At 40.7% G+C, this 17,862-nt stretch overlaps 1 protein-coding gene across 3 annotated transcripts in view; it reads right to left on the bottom strand.

Moving 5' to 3' along the window:
- Positions 1 to 17,862, bottom strand: part of CECR2 (CECR2 histone acetyl-lysine reader) — a 113,549-nt gene that overhangs the window by 34,059 nt on the left and 61,628 nt on the right. For all 3 annotated transcript variants that reach the window (XR_014012083.1, XR_014012084.1, XM_081209785.1), the window contains exons 3-4: positions 3,788 to 3,971; positions 636 to 769 (exon numbers count right to left, since the gene is read on the bottom strand). Coding sequence is in view for 1 of the 3 variants with exons in the window: in XM_081209785.1 (XP_081065911.1) it covers positions 636 to 769; positions 3,788 to 3,971 (318 nt within the window). In the remaining 2 variants the exon portion in view is untranslated. The remainder of the gene's footprint in view (positions 1 to 635; positions 770 to 3,787; positions 3,972 to 17,862) is intronic.

Genomic DNA, 17,862 nt, shown 5'->3' on the forward strand with positions numbered 1-17,862 from the left:
ACACATTGAAAAGTTACAGAATAGCTACAGAATATGATAGTAGCAGTTGGCAAGAGCAGGAGGGAAACAAGAGAGCAGTGACCATAAGAAGCACTGAAACAGCTGCTAGGAGTCAAGCTAGGAAAGAGATTCATTCCAAGGAGGGTAACAGAAGAGAAGGGCACAGCTACTTGGGAAATTAATTCAACAGTGGACATGACTCTTTTTCCAGCAGGTAGTAAGTGTGACAAAATGTGTCTCAAGTGGCAGAATTCTTAAGATCTGAAAGGCTGTACTTGGTTTTAGCTGCCCTATACAAGAACTACTCTGGTATAATGCCTAGAGTAGAATATTCTCCAATTTCCAAGTACCATCTTTGTAATGCATTCCTTGTGAGACCTTGAAGCAGTCACTTTCTTAGCTTCACTTCCCAGCCTGTAAAACAGCCGCCTATCTCAGAAGGCTTTTGAAGGCAAACAGAATAAAAACAATAAAAAACTCTGAAAACTCTGCATATTTTGTAATTAACAGAAAATAAGTAAACTTGTTGATTTTGTAGCCCTTGCAGTGGCACTCCAATCACTATTCCTTTCATAAATTTGCTCCTTTCTGGCACTCTCATCCACCTTCTCCTTGCTACAAAGATAAGTTTGTACCTGTCTGAAGGCATTTCTCCATTTGGTTTCATGGGTTCCTCTTTGTACATACGAGTGCCATAGAAATACCAGTAGAGGGCACCGTTACCATCCTCACCCAGCGGTTCCACCCGAAGGCTATCTGCATCCAAACCCTGTATTTGAAAGCAAATATACAAAAAGACAACGGTGGAAAACCAACCACCAACACTTGTCCACTAATATTGTTTAAAATACAGGCATTTCTGGGGTTCTGGACAGCCTGTAACATGTTTGAAAAAATAAGCCATCCTTTCTTAGCTAAATATAAGTTCTTCATGGTCACTTCATTTTGACAATGCCCTCTTTTGTGCTCCTAACAAAGATGGACAAATAACACTGAGTAGCTTTTTATGCAGCATGAGACAATCATATAACAGTTTTGCACACAACATTTGATTCAACCAATATATCCAACTTCTGTTGGCCCAGCACATTTTTCTGCTGTTCAGTATCACTGCTGCATTTGTTGCACCCATCTTAAAACCCTGACTGTACCCACCAGAGGTGGTGTACACAAGTCAAACTTCATCTTGCCAAAAAATGGTCAGATGCGTCAATTCACTCTGAGATTTGTGCGCTACAAATATATTCACGAGAAAGGCTAATTAAAGCTTGCTAAAGCCAAACCCAAAGTGGCCTCTTATACCTTTCACAGCAAAACAGCAGGTGGGCTCTCCCTCCTCAAATGCCAAAATTCTAAAGTACCACAAAGACCATACTTGGCTTCAGCTGCAAGCAGGTGCATCTTCTACCACAGTATTGCAGTAACAAGAGAAGTCACACCTGCTGAACGTCTCCCTTCAAGCAGCAATGAAAGGACCTTGTCTGATATAATGGTTGCCTGCACAACACTGTTCCGGGGATTATTTCTAAAGCGGCATTATGCATGAAACTGGTCATCCTTGAATTTTTTTTGGAAACAACCTGATGGCAAAACTGGATTCCTGATAACTCTTGGTCATAGATACTTACTGAAAAAATGTCATGAGATAATTTATTCCAGTGTAATGACATTCAAATAGATTAACTGAATGGGATACTTATAAAAATGTTTTCACCTGTGGTTATGACGGTTGGCTGATAAACTCACCCTCTATCTGTGGTAATGAGCACCGTGGTGAAGCAGGCTTTACAGCTCCTCTACCACCTCACATATATGTACATTTCACACTGTGTTGCAAATGCACACTGGCTACATTCAGACAATCCTACAAACCACTGTTTGGATCATGGCTTAGTGTTGTACATGCTCATTTTGCAGGGGCAAAACTGGGCTTTATTTCACCCGTGTCAAAAACTCCAGTTTGCCCCCCCCCATCTGCGTGTACACACACACAGAGAGAGAGAGAGAGAGAGAGAGAGAGAGAGAGAGAGAGAGAGAGAGAGAGAGAGAGAGATCTCCAAGGGTGCCCCTCTGGAAGCTTCACCGAGGGCAAAAAAACCCCCAGCTACATCTGATCTGACAAAGTGTGGTTTTAGTCAATCTCTCAGACCAGGATCAAACAACGGTTTCTGACATCACACTTTATAGAAAAAACTTGCTTTTCATTTTAAAAGAAAAATAAATAAGCCTGCACATGGAGGAACACATTAATATAATGCTTATTTCACGATCCCCCAAATCATGGTCTGGATTTAGTCACTATGAGATTATTAGCAGACACCTCACAGTAAATGGCCATCCGTAAGTAGCCTCAGCAATGTCAATAAAACATTTAAAAATATTAACAAATAGGTTATGCATGCATTGAGTAACAGAAATGTTACAGACAATTTTGTTGAATGTGGCATCCTTTAAAAAACACTTTACTGATAACCCTGAAAAATGGAAACCAATGAAATCACAGACTGGACTTTGGCTAACTTAAATAGGCTGATCCGTCCTGGAAGGAGGGCATAACCCTCCCTTTTGTAATTGTTATATATTGGAAATCAATAAAATTATATTTATTTTTAAAAGACAACAAGAAAAAGGATCTGGGCCAGGGGTCTGCAACCTTTAAGACAAAAAGAGCCACTTGGACCCTTTTTCCGAAGAAAAAAAAACTGGGAGCCGCAAAACCGGGAAGGTGACGTTGGGACAGTGCGTGGCTAATGCACGCACCGCCCCCATGCGACGTCACAGCCAGTACAGCGCCCGCCACAGTGGGGAGTTTCGGGGCGCACAATGCACCTCCTCCCCTCGCTAGTATCCGCCCCGGAGCCACGGCAAAGGTGTAAAAGAGCCACATGCAGCTCCGGAGCCGCAGGTTGCAGACCCCTGATCTGGGCCAAATACCCAGAAGCACTTTTCAAGAAAAGATATTAACTATCCTTAAAATGCTATGCCTTCCTTACAGTTAATTATGATTAACACTTGCGACTTGAGGGCCACCTTTTATGCAAAGAACAATAAAAATACCTAGCCTCTCTTAACTAGCAACACAACACAGCTGCTGTTGGCATTCACAATAACCACTGTATCTAACAAAGGCTGGGTTCTATGACCACATGCACATACCAATGCCTATCAACCAAGCATAGTAAGGGAACAGTCTCCCCAAAACAACTCAGATTTTACTACTACCCGTGGTTTTCAAAATTAGAAAATGCCTTGTGAAGACACTGTGCAGGAGTGTGTGAAAATAACTCCCAAGAACAACAAAAAGTAACGAAAAATAATTTACAGCTAGAGACAGTATAGTGTTACAAACGAAAAGTTCCCACGTGTTGATGCTTAGGCTGGCAATCAAACAACAGCAAGGGAATGCATGAAGCTGTAGTCCAGAATACTTCCTACCTGACATTAATCTATTAAAACTCAGATAGCTTCTCAATATTTCCACAACCACCAATGAGCCTTCTTTAACACAGAACACTGATTCACTGAAAAAATACACACGAGGCATCAGTAAATCAAAGATACCTGAGAGCAATATCCAATTTCACACACTTGTTTCTTCAGGTTGTCCAGTTTGGGAAGACTAAAGACATCAAACAATCTAACAAATTAAGCCACCTTTTAAATGAGCTTAGTAACAAAAAGTGATATAGAATGTACCTATGAACACAAAGTGTTAACTTCTTAGTGGAAATTGTGTACCATTCCACTTTCCAGTTCCCTATCCAACATCTGTCACCACCCAACACACCTTGAGTAGGTCAAAGACATCATCAGCATCAAGTCGGTAATCACAAAGGCGGTGCAGGATCTCCACACGAGTACGCAAGGGTAGCTCTTGGAAAGTAGATTCTCGTAAGGGATTAGGCTTCCCTTCCTCCAGTTCCCAGCGATAGTTGATTATGTCCTCCAGGTAGCCATGAAATGTCTGAGATCTAATAAAAAGAACATATGTTCATAAAGTACCTGACACAACCTGATGAGGAATTCATTTTTAAATAGCTGACACACTGTATATAAAAATTCTGTTTTGGCAAACAGGCACTTCAAAACTGGCCCAGTTCCTTGCATGTGGTTAGGCTTACATGCTCTGCTCATCTCACAAAACAATTTATATCAAATAGGACAATAGTTAGGAGTTATTCTTTCATATAAACAATTTTTTTATAATGATTTTTAAAAATAATTATTCCCATAAAGGCATACATGTAGAAAATTCTGTAAGATTGGTAAACATTTGTAGTTGTAAAAGACAGCTTTTTTTTTTAAAGTGGAACAAGGGTAATGGACTACATTTATCAGACTGCTAGAGTATTTGTCCTTAAAAGAAGCAACTAAGAGAGGGTAGTCTAGCAGCCCCCATGAATTCTCCATTAATATTTTGAATCAGAAAGTTTTATATGTAAATCAAATTTAAATCAAATTCAGCATTTATTGGCATTGTTTAGACAACAATGTCATAAAAGATAAATAAATAAAACATCCATAAAACATTGGCAATCCAGACATATAGTGTAGTGCTATATGTATCAGAACAGGAGTAGGAAACCATTTTGGTCCAGCAAGTCACATCTTTATCTCCTTCCACCCTTTGGGCCAACTTTGACAAGTGGGCAGGGCCAGTCACTTGTTAATCATCTGACAGACCCCTGACAGAGTTGGTCTGCAGGTATGGGGAAGATCAAAAGGCTTGCTCAGCTTTGTGCTCATTGCTTCCCAAATACCCCCAAACCAGCTGATTATTGGGCATTTGAGAAGTACAGTGGTACCTCTGGTTACGTACTTAATTCGTTCCAGAGGTCCGTTCTTAACCTGAAACTGTTCTTAACCTGAAGCACCACTTTAGCTAATGGGGCCTCCCGCTGCTGCTGCACTGCCACCGCGCAATTTCTGTTCTCATCCTGAAGCAAAGTTCTTAACCTGAGGTACTATTTCTGGGTTAGCGGAGTCTGCAACCTGAAGTGTATGTAACCTGAAGCATATGTAACCCGAGGTACCACTGTATCGCATAATGGTCTGAGGAAACCCTGTGCTTGGCTTATGGTTATATGATGTGACATACAATGTCAGGTGAAGGCTTGCCCAAAACATCCAGCCAAGTCATGTCAGGCCATATAAGTTGTTTTAAAATTTTAAAAACCCCATAATGTGTAATACTACATTTTAATATTAATGTTGTACTAATTGTTGTAACCAATCCTGGGAACTTGGGGTGAAGGTGGTTAATAAACTGTAACAACAACAACTGACTAGTTTTGTACCACACATTTACCCTACAGCTACCAGGTTACTGGTAATTAAGAATCCAGAGGAATAAATGAAATAAGCATGTTGGTGGTAGCAGGGGTTTGGGTTTGTTATTACAGAGAAGGCAAGAAAACACACCCTTCCTTCCACAATTTTTAATATGCTGCACACTGCTTGTTGTTGTTTTTTGTATTAGCAGTCTATAAAAATAATAGAAATTAAAAAATTCTGATTTTTTTCCCACTCAAACAATCTCAAGTAACTAAAAACGGAACCAAGTACAGTGGTACCTCTGGTTACAAACTTAATTCATTCCGGAGGTCTGTTCTTAACCTGAAACCATTCTTAACCTGAGGTATCACTTTAGCTAATGGGGCCTCCCGCTGCTGCTGCGCTGCCACCGCACAATTTCTGTTCTCATCCTGAGGTAAAGTTCTTAACCCAAGGTACTACTTCTGGGCTTGCAGAGTCTGTAACCCAAAGTGTTTGTAACCCAAGGTGTTTGTAACCTGAGATACCACTGTACGGTTATGTAAAGGAGACAGGTGAATTACATGATTACCTCTGTAGTTAACCCAAATAATTCAAAAAGTGTTTTATTTTCTTTGCATTTTCTTCCATCCTGCTAAGTATCATCACACCAAGAATGAAATTCTGGATATAATAGCTTTATAAGAAACAATTAAGAACATCTTCCCTTGAGGCAGCTCAGCAGATGTTCATACTTAGAATCTGATGATCACTGTACTAGCATTTCCTCTCAACTAGAAACTTCCCTCAGCCCATTGCTCAGCCCTTAGAAACAATGCAAACCAAGTGAACCATGCCACAGAAAATGGCATGGTTCACTTGCGGATAGGGTTGACAATTATTTTACTGATTCCCTGTGCCTTTAACAGCACCTTGATCTACAAGGAAGCAGGCGACAATGCCCTTCTCTAGGCATGAAAAGCTTGACAGATTTCTGCAGATCAAACTGCTGTTATAGACTAGAGTTTTTGTGGAGGTTAGTTGGCAACCACATTTGCTGAACTCTGCATATCCTTCAGGGTACTGCAGATATGCACCCTAAGTGATCCTGTAAGCTGTGGTGACAGTGTGGCTGCAGCAGTGGCTGTATTCATCAGGACAGGGCTGGGGGGTGAGGTTGTGGTGCAAGGCAATCACCACCAACCTGACCCATCCCCGTCTCATGCAACAGCACCAGCAGGACAGCATAGTGATGTGTGCCCCCTCTCACTATTGGCTATTTTTTGCTTTCTTAAGAAAGATCTTGGTACTTGGAGACTTAGGGAAGTGAGACAGGAAAAAGTTTTTTAAAAAAACATAATAATTTTGCAACAAAACAGGTAAAGCAAAAGATGTGTCTGGAGATAGAATTATTTCAAGAAACAGTACATTTATATGTACAGTGGATGTTACAAGCTTTTAAACAAGATGGTAAATATGTAGCTAATATTTGCTTTGTTCCTCAATGAACTAATTGCAGAGATGTTATAGCTGAGGTGTTGGTATTTTTTGTCAGTTTCCTTTCTATAAATCTTGCTCCTGAGGCTCCTCTATTAGTATACAGTGGTGCCCCGCAAGACAAATGCCTCGCAAGACGGAAAACTCGCTAGACAAAAGAGTTTTCCGTTTTGGAGGTGCTTTGCAAAACGAATCTCCTATGGGCTTGCGAGTTCCTGTGGGGGTTTTTTCCTCCCCCCCCCCTTTTTCTAAGCCGCTAAGCCGTTTATCAGCTGATCCGATAAGCTGGTAAGCCGCTAAAAGCCGCTAAAAGCCGCTAATAGCGCTAATCCGCTAATCTGTCAATGGGCTTGCTTTGCAAGACGAAAAAACCGCTAGACGAAGAGAATCACAGAACGGATTCTTTTCGTCTTGCGAGGCACCACTGTAATAGACTACAGGATCACCACACCATTCCCTACTGGTTTTGGAATATTTGTCTCACTCTCTGGAAGATCTATCCCCTGCATACTGAATTTAGACCCAAGTAGAGTGTACCCTTACAACTCCACTTCTCCCTTCTCCAGTTCAGCTTTCCAGTTCTCACTTGTATACATATTTTTAAATGACATTAGTCACTGTCTTTTAATCTATCACCTAGTTCAGAGACTTCCTTCTCTGGCTGTAGACATTTTCCACAGGGTGGGTGCTACACACAGTGTAGAGGCTATACCAGTGGCGGAACGTGTCTTCATGGTGCCTGGGGCGGGTGGCATGGGCACGCCAAGGGCGCAGAGAGCAATGTGAGGAGGATGCAACAGGGCAGGCATGTACCCTCTTTTCAATGAGTCTGATCGGATTGATTAAAAGGGCGTGTGCCTTTTGTGTCCTCCTCATGCTGAATGCCAGGAAACCAATTTACACCTGCTCCCCACCCCCCACCAAGAGCTGTCTCCAACTCTCTGGCTAGCTGTACCCACAGCTAATCAGAGTGAGTCTCCAGAGCAGTACTCTGGAAGCCACACCACTCTGGTGGAATTTGACAGCACAGCATCACCAAATCTCTGGTCTACCTGAGCTTTCTGCCACAATAGGTAATGCTCTCTCACTCACACACCACTGCTGCTAAATTGAGCACAACCCACAAGTTAAGAGTATTGCAAATTGCCTAGTAATTGACAAGTTCAATTGACAAGTCACCACCCCAAGGCCCCAAGTTATGCAAACTTAGAAATATCTGAAACATTAGTCTTGCTTCAGTCCTGTGGTGCAAACAACTAGGACCAGACCATTTTGGCATTACACCTGAAAGCAGTTATGGCTGGGATGGGTGGAGATATAACTCTTAAGATTAAATATTCAAATTCAAAGTTCCATGTTTAGAATCTCCTTTAGCAAAGTAAAATGTGGATTTGGAATACTTAATTTTAAACCTTAGTACTAAATATAACAATCCATTTCTCTATACCTGCTGGCAAGCAGCACAGATTCCCAACTACAGTCCGTTCTTAACCTGAATCTGTTCTTAACCTGAAGTACCACTTTAGCTAATGGGGCCTCCCGCTGCCGCTGCGCCGCCGGAGCATGATTTCTGTTCTCATTCTGAAGCAAAGTTCTTAACCCGAGGTACTATTTCTGGGTTAGCAGTCTGTAACCTGAAGCATCTGTAACCCGAGGTACCACTGTACTGAACAAAGCACCACAAAAAAACCCAAACACCACAGACATGCTTGTGGAGTCAAACAATTACTTTTATGACTGGCTCACATATAAACATTCAATGATTTATCATTCCCTGAAACTGCTGACATCAACAATCCTATTAAGAGACTCCTGGCCCGGATTTCCTCCAAGTTCCAATCACTAAATGATTGATGACACACACCCCTCTCAGAAACCATTGACCATTTAAGATTATCATTAACATTCAGTAAGACTGTCATAATGGAAACCTAACTGAGAAATAATTCTTAAGCCTGTTTTGTTTGTTTTTCTCTGTCATAATTGAGAACTGGATTTGAAATGCATTATCTGAGCATTTTTTTTTCCAGTTCTACATTAAGAACATGTTTGAAAAGCAGCAAAGTTTATCAAGTTGTGAACTGTTAGCTTGTGTTTGGGCTGATGAAAAGCTGATGAAAGGATTTATTTAAAAAAGAGTCTAGCTTTTAAAACTTAATTAAACACATGTTAAAAAACCCATCAAGGGGCTTTTTTTGAAGACTTTGAAGGGGCAAATATGAATTACTTTACAGTCTGGCACAACTTTTTGCTAATTTTTGACAGAAACTGAAAGAAAATCCATTATTAAGATGAATCAATCAAATCTGGTGCAAACTGAGTAGCGCATACTTCACAGCAGGAAGGTATTTCCAAGAATTTTTCACCAACATCAACCAATTGAAGAAGAGATAACTGATTAAAACTTTAAAATTTTTTAAAGCCAATTAACATATTTCACATTGTAAGCCTAAAAATCACTATGTATGCATACCTAATATGTTTTCAGTGAGAGGGATCATATAGTAATTATAGGGATCCATGGTTGGCGTCATTCCTTATGTATATATGCAATATCAAAAGTGTTTATACTCCTATGTAATGTGTGTGTGAATCTGCTTTGATCAATTAAAGCAGCCTCCCCCAACTTGGTGATAATTAGTACCACTTGAAACAGTGCCCTCAAGAGTTTCAGATACCCATCAGCCCCAGCCAGCAAAGCTATGATCGATAGGCATTGTAATACAATATTTGTAAGGCACTAGGTTGTGAAAGGTTGAATTAAACCTTCCAGTCCTAAACAATATGGTTGTTGAGAAACGAATAGAAATGGGTGTCCTCAGCAAATTACTAACACTTGAATCCTGATGAATCAGAGCATTTCAGACTGGCTAACAGAAGCAAAATTCATATGCTCCTTGTATGTGCAGTAGCAAATATCTGAGAATGTGTATGTTGGGTGACATGATTGAAAATAGCCAAGAAAACCTCAGTGGTTGTTCTTTTCTTTTTTTCCATTTCTTCTTGCTGTTGAAACAAACATATTGAGCCATGAAATTTCCCATTTCCGGAAGATGGCTAGGATATGAGCATTTAATTCCCATTTCCCCCAGGGAGAAGAGTCTGTTGACTCAACCAATCATCTTGGGTATTTCAGTTTGACTTTTACATAAGTGGTTAAAACCAGAAGCTTCCGCCCTTCTGCCCCACATAAGCCGCAATGAGCCTCTGTTCTTAGCAGAGCACTCCAGGTTCTCTTGTCAATTTGTGTAGACTACCACTGAATGGTTGTTGCTTTGATTCAGGCTATAATGAGAACCTGAAATGGGAACCAGATGTTTGACAGAATTTCCAGCTACCCTCAAACTTCAACTTTATCTTTCCTTCTGTGGTAAGTCATTTTCCCAAGCGAGCCTAACCATTTGCTTTCCCAAACAAATATTATTTTTTATCCTTGCTTTTGAATATCACTATTGAGATTTTAAAAAAGAAAGAAAGAGAAACAAAGAAAGAAATTGCATTACAAGAAAGCAATGGTGTAAATAAGCAGAAGCACCATGACGCTTTCATAATGGGAAAGGGGGGGCATCATACTGGAAGAAAAAGATGGTTGTTCTGCACTTTGTTTACACTGCGACAAAGAAAGGCAAATACATCCAGGTATCCTGTAGAGGTTACCTGGCTAAAGCTATCAGCATTCTGGAAGAACACTTGCTAGCTGACATTTTGAAAGTAAAACTGGCAAGAATATTTCTATTAAATAGTTTCATACACAAGGCCTATTCTGAACACATTTATTTATTGACTTTAGAAAAGTTATTTCCATAAAATATTCCCAAGGTGGGGAAAAATAACAGTAATAAAATCAATGAAAACAACTATCAAAGTAAGTATGTATTTTCAACTGTAATGGCAAAGAAGCAATTGTAGCTTTGATAGATTCAGCAGCTAAAACTACAACTACCCAGAAACTATAACTAATCCAGAATGCAGCAGCTAGACTGGTGACTGGGAGCAGCCGCTGAGACCACATAACACCGGTCTTGAAAGACCTACATTGGCTCCCAGTACGTTTCCGAGCATAATTCAAAGTGTTGGTGCTGACCTTTAAAGCCCTAAACGGCCTCAGTCCAGTATACCTGAAGGAGCGTCTCCACCCCCATCATTCTGCCTGGACACTGAGGTCCAGTGCAGAGGGCCTTCTGGCAGTTCCCTCGCTGTGAGAAGCCAAGTTACAGGGAACCAGGCAGAGGGCCTTCTCAGTAGCGGCACCCGCCCTGTGGAACACCCTCCCACCAGATGTCAAAGAGAAAAACAACTACCAGACTTTTAGAAGACATCTGAAGGCAGCCCTGTTTAGGGAAGCTTTTAATATTTAATTGACTATTGTATTTTAATATTCTGTTGGAAGCCACCCAGAGTGGCTGGGGAAACCCAACCAGATGGGTGGGGTATAAATAATATATCATCATCATCATCATCATCATCATCATCATCATTACTACTACTACTACTACTACTACTACTAAAAGCTAATCTGAATTTTTAAAAAAGTCTTCAAGGTTCACTTAAACTTGCCAAGTGCCTTGACAATGGTAACAGATTTCTTATGGGAGAAAAGTTCCATTATCTTAGAACTATAACAGAAAAAGTCCTATTGGGTGTTGGCACTTATTTTACAGTAATAGGCACTTGAAATAAATTGTTGCAACTGTATTGCAGTACGTGGAATGGGAAAAGACACTCTATCAAGTATCCCAGCCGCAGGCAGCAAGGGATTTTAAAAGTATCAGCATGTTGAATTTGGAACTCAATGGAGTTTACAAAGAGTTCTTGTAGCCCATATATGATATAACTATCTTGGCTGCTATATTCTGTAAGAGATGGGTTTTCCAAAGCTTTCTCAAATGTGCCACCCAGAGCACATAATAGTAGTGTAGGCTGAAGGTTACCAGAGTGTGCGCCACAGGAGTCAAATCCCCCTCTTCAAGGGATTTGGCTGGCATATCCAAATTGACAGAAGGTGCTTCTAGCCATTGCCACAACCCGTGAATTGAAGGAAGCCATTGTTTTGCGGGGAGCATGACTCCATCTAGAATTTCCAACACATAATAAAAAAACTGGCATTTCCCAGCATAATAAGCTGTTTTGTATGGCTTAAACTTTGATTTTTATCTGCCCTAATGTTACTGACCCCAGACAAATGTTCAAGGATGAAAAACCTCCATACCCGATTCAAGTAGAAAGGAGAAATAGCATCAAGTATCATCAGCATACTGCTGGCAACTCACTCCAAAATTTCAGACAATGTTCCCCAACAGTTTCATGCAATGGTGAACAGAACAGATCTCTGTGGGATCCGATGTGATCTAATGCAGACAGTCCTCCAAGCACCATTTTCTGAAACCTCCCAAAGACGTTGGAGTAGAAGAATACCATGGCTGATGGCATGGATAAAACTGCTGAGATCAGGGGAATTAAGATTACTACATGCAAAGCATCATGTGAACAATGTTTTCGGAGAAGATATGTTTCTGTCCCCCAAGCTTTCAAAGTTAATTTGCACACGAGAGATAATAAAGACTAGAATAACACGAAGGAATTCTTTTCAGTGCCTGCTAAAACATTCTTATTTAGACAAGCCTACCCAGATGCTTAGAAAGTTGAGGTAATTTTAATCTGTTCTGGTATTTTAATTTTTGTATGCTTTTAAGTATGGTTGTAAATTTTTCTTGATTTCATTGTTTTACATTTTTGTAAACCACTTTGAGGCTTTTTACAATGAAATGGTGAGTGTACGTAAGGTGTACATAAGGTGAGTGTAAACAGGGAAAGAACTGCATGTGAAGTTCCACATGGCAAAGCAGTAGAATGATTCCTAAAGAACTAAATGGAAGCGAGCAAGTGGGTGGGAAGCTGGGCTGGGAGAGAGCATGCAAATTTGCAACCTTTCCCAATTTACCACCTAAACCAAAGGTCAGGCCAGCTAATGGGGGTCAGTCCTGACCATAGTTGAATAGATATGCAAACAAATTAATTTGACACCATTTTTTTTCCAGTACCGTGGTAGCATGATTATCCATGCAGCATCATATGATTAGGGGTGGGGTCATTCTAGTGCACTCATAAATGTACTGAGTAGGGAGAAGTTGCTGTCCATAAAAAGACAAAACTGTTCACCTTTATAACACCTTTATAACAAAAAAACCCCTGCTTCCATGGGGATGTCTGCTTATACAGTTTCTTCTAGGCTGGGAGAGGGCAATCTAAGTTCAGGAAGATGAAAGGGCAAGATGTGTAATGTTTCTCTCTTTGCAGCAGAAGGGAGCATTTTTCCAGTGACACCCAAGGTCATTAATGCTTTATTCTAAATTACTTGGCAATATTTTCTTCACAAATGCAACTTGTCTAGAAATAAATGAAGACTATGGGGAGGAGTCTAATGTGTGTTTGGATGACCTCATTCAGACATCATTAGTAGGGTCAGAAGAAGCAAGGAGTGTATCAAGAGAAAGAGAAAAACCTACGGGATAACTAATGTTCTCTCCCCTACAGCAATCTATCTATCATGACTTGTCAAAAAAGGGCTTGTTTCTGATTAAGGTCAACCTAATCTGAGTTACAGCTGCAGGCCTGACCCCAGACAGCCACAATGGAGCTCTTTGCTTATCTTTACAGGGAGGAGGAAGTCCAAAGGAGAAGCCTTCTGGCTAGTTCTAACAGCTTGTGAACCTATGAAGAAGTTAAGTCAAGCAAGGTAATGCAGCATACTATTTCCACTAAGGACCTGTGCCTATCTATAGTCAGCTCCCAAAGACAGTGCAGAAAAGGAACCTTGACTACTTTCCCTAGAAAGAATTAAGGACAGTAAATTTACTAACTGCTATTAGCCATGGTAGCTATTATTCATATTCAAAAAAGTACAATACAGGCAACTCCCCACTTACATGGGGTTACATTCTGGCGCCCCACACATATGTAAAAACCTCATAAGTAGGGAGCAACCTCTAAAACCTCTGAATACTCTTCTTTGCACTCTCTCTCTAATTCAATCAAAAATACTGTTGCAAAAATATCCATAACTGGAAATGAAGCTCTGGGGCCGGCAGGAAGCTGGAGGACGCATAGGAAGATGGCCACTGCTGCGCTACCATGCGCATCAAGTGTTAGGCAGGGAGGCTAAGCAACTTAAACAAAGCACCACAGCATCTCCAGTCTCTTCTTGGCCCTCACTCAAATCCTATTTGGGCTCCGGGGAGGGTCTCCTCGTGAGCCACGAGGACTCTCCAGCTCTCTCCCTCCATTTGAATTAAATTATTTGATCATGTCTTGGTGCTGCACGCATACACAGTCATGGATGAGTCGATTGCGCGCAAGTGGGGGGATGCCTGTATCTTGAAATATCAAGTTGCTTTTAGCATTTTTATTGTAAGTTGCCTTCTGAATAGGATTTGTCCTAAATTAATGTGTTTTCATTAAAAGAAAAAAAGAAAGAAAACAAAAGATGCTAAGCAACAGCAAGCTTGTGGGCCTCCTAGAGGCAGCTGGCTTGCCATTTTTGGAAACAGGGTGCTGTACTAGAATGACTTTTTGTCTGATCAAGCAGGATTATTCTTATGTGTGATTCCCAAGCCTGACTTAAATGTTGGGTAGGGACAAAAGCCTTGTGAGTAAGTTGTAAGTTATCAGCACTAAATGCAACACAAAAAACAAGAATTTCACATAAAATCGTTGTGATTTTTTTCAGTCACTTCATCATAACTTGGTTGGATTTTCTCAAATATGAAGTTGTATAATTGGGGCAAAAAATCTGAGGTTAGGAAGAGAATTTAGCCTTTGCCTAAGTCCCATCTGTTTCACTGCAATGCTTGATTTGAAATTAATTTTCTGAGCAAAACCAGTTCTAGCAATGAACTCAGGAAGTGTTGTGCAATCTAGTGGCAAATGAAAAGTACTCAGCTCTTAAATAGTCCACTTGGGGGCATTTCTTACAACCCAGGTATAAATCCTACATTCAAGTACAAAATATACATATATTGTACTGTACGTGTGCTTTTTCCTTCCATGCATATTCAAGCAGGGGGCAAATATGTTCACAGTCACATCTCACAGGTTTCAGACACAAAACATATATTTTATGAGAGTGCATGTATAGTTTGTGAGAAGTAATCCTTAAGTAAGGGAAGGTGCTAGATAGTTTAAGCCAAGAATAGATGCTTTAACTGAGATTCCTGAATTGCAGGGGGTTGGACTAGATGGCCCTCAGGGTCTCTTCCAACTCTACAATGCTATTATTCTAAGAACTATTCAGTTAGCAAGGTAAGAGGCACACTTAAAAATATCCCCCCATCTATTCTCAAATAGACTTTAGTAACTAAAATCTCACAGCCAAGCAAGTTAGCTGTTGATACAAGGACTCCAACAGCACTCCCACAGATAGAATTGGAAGAAAGTTGAAACAGCACAAAATCCCTTGGGAAGCTGGGGGAATGGAGAGCCGATGGGAGCCGTCTAATCTAATAACAGATCACATCGCAGACACATGTACGAGCTTGACAGAAGCAAATGCAGCCACTTAACCTAGAGATGACAGCTGAAGCAGGCTAGTTTCACTGCTACCTAAAAGGAGGAGACTGGAAAGGAGGAAGAGCTGCAAGGTCATTGCTAAAGCACACAACCAGAAGAGTCCTTGATTATAGGGGATTGCTTTCCACACCCACAGCAGTAGTATCTGACAATAGGGAACTGCTTTACTTCTCAGCCACAATGATACTCTCACACTACATTCACCCTAAGAAAAACACTATTACAAGTAGAGGGCCAGACAAATATCTTAAGTTCTAGAGCAGGGTGCTGCAAAACGCAGCCCAAGGCCTGCATATGACCCTCGAGGCCTTTTTTTGGCTGCCTTCAGCAACATTTGATGCCCCCTCAGCCCTTGCACTGCCTTCCCATAGCCAGTAAGTGAGGTGCTGAGCTTTGGGAAGGAAGGATGAGGGCTCTGCCAGGGCCCTAGAGTTCTCTTGCCTCCTTGGCTAAGACTAGTTAGCGCTTTTGCAGCTTGGAGGAGGAGTTACAAGGGCTCTAGTACCCTTCCAGGACTTCGTGTCTCCTTCCCAAAGCCCCGCGCCTCGCTTAGCTGACTTTGGGAAGGCAGCATGAAGGATGGAGGGGGCATCAAATTTTGGCCTCATCCACCCCCACACCGGCAATAATGCAGTGTGCGGCCCACAGCTTCCATGTCAAAGTACTCTTGCAGCCCACTTGGTTTGAAAGTTGAGCATACAATGCTACTAAGGTGGAGTTTGAAAGAGAAGTGGGCACGAAGATGGTTACCCTCTTCTCTAGGCATGTGCCTAGCACATGGGCTCCCCGCTTGAGGGGTGTAGTACACCTTCAGAGCAGTTTCTTAATTCTAGAAGACTCTGAAATGCTGCTCTACCCAGGAGCAGATCTCATAAATGTGCCAGCATAGAGACCATGAAGAAGAAAGGACTGCTTGCCCCCCAGAGACAGGATGCATTACATTGGCCTCACTATATTAACTATATCCTGCCAATATCTATCTATCAACCCATTCAATCAGTCAGCCCACCGTCTAACAAAATTTATATACCATTTGAATGTCATAAAACCTCTATGTAGTTTACAAGAAATATTAAAATTATGAATAAAAGTAATTAAAACATTAAAAGATAATTAAAAGGAACAGTATACTAAAAAGAGATTAAAACATGTCAAAATCTATGTGTCTGCATAAGGTAATATGTGTCTGGATAGGCTTGCCTAAATAAGTTTTTAAGCAGGAACTGAAAAGGGTCCAGTGCCTGATGTCAATAGGATAAAAAGGATAAAACAATAAAATTATTGGTAAAAACAGTTACTCCTCCCTCTCTCTCATTCATAAAGTTTTTACAACTTTGGCCAAACCAAGCAGCCAGGATAGTGCCTGCTGAAATCTTTAATTGAGCCCTACTACTAGGCAAAGCAAGGAAAGCCACACATATCTGTGACATCGTATTGTCATATTAGTCTCCGTGAGTATGGAGCTTTTCTGTTTGCATTAAACAGAACAGAAGTTGAACAATAGTAGAACATTTTTAAACAGAGACAGGATAAGTAGGCATTTCACTTCTAACCACTAGGTACAGTACTGGACATATCTAAGGCACATGCTGCAGTAATCTTTTCAGACGCCTCAAAATGCTACTGGAAGAAAAAGTTGCTTTAGATTATAAAATACAGTTGCCTTGTGGTATACCCATTAAAAAGACTGTTTTAATCACACATACACATACACATACACATACACATACACATACACTCTCTCTTTCTTTCTCTGTATAACAAAACAGGACAATTTTAAAGCCAAAATCGGAAGGCTCCCAATGCCATGTGGCAGACTTGACACATGTTTTCGCTTCAAGACAAATAAGCAAATTAACCCAAAGTACATTTAAATTGTGCACCAGAATGGTTCTCAGCTAGGCCTCCATTTCTAAAATTACTTTAGAGTACATTATAATTAGCAGAAGTACTTTAATCATGCTGCATACAGAAAACAATAGCCAAGCAGTTCCAGCCCAGTCAACAATTTTTACATGCTGTGCAAGAAAATATAAATAAATAATGAGGCACATGTTATAGATGTAAATTGCTATATAAAAATTAAACCATTCTCAGACGGGCAGACAGTATTTATGGCAGGGAAAGCAGACACAGTTAAGACACTGCCATGTTGATGAGAGCTCACACAGCCTTGGCTTAAAGTCTTTAGTGCAATCTTCTTGATTGAGCCCCCTTTATACTCCCAATTTCTGCCAGAAAATGCCATTCAAAGGGGAGTGTGACTTAGAATATAGAGCCCTGGTCCCACACATATGAGAATAACAACAAATCCTTGAATGGAAATTGCTGAGAACTCAGGGGTTTGAATGTTCTGAATGAACTGTTATTTTCTTTTCCTAAACCCCACGACCAAGTAAAATGCCCATCATCACAGTTATTACCAATTCCATTTAGTGCTCAATTTCTGTCCCATGTTGCATAACAGGACATCGTAATGAAATGCATTCCATCTACCAGAAGCAGGTAGGCTATCAGCAAATGCACTAAGAGTCCTATACAATTACA

Source organism: Podarcis bocagei (genome assembly GCF_964188305.1).
Source record: "Podarcis bocagei genome assembly, chromosome: 10".
Classification (NCBI taxonomy): domain Eukaryota; kingdom Metazoa; phylum Chordata; class Lepidosauria; order Squamata; family Lacertidae; genus Podarcis; species Podarcis bocagei.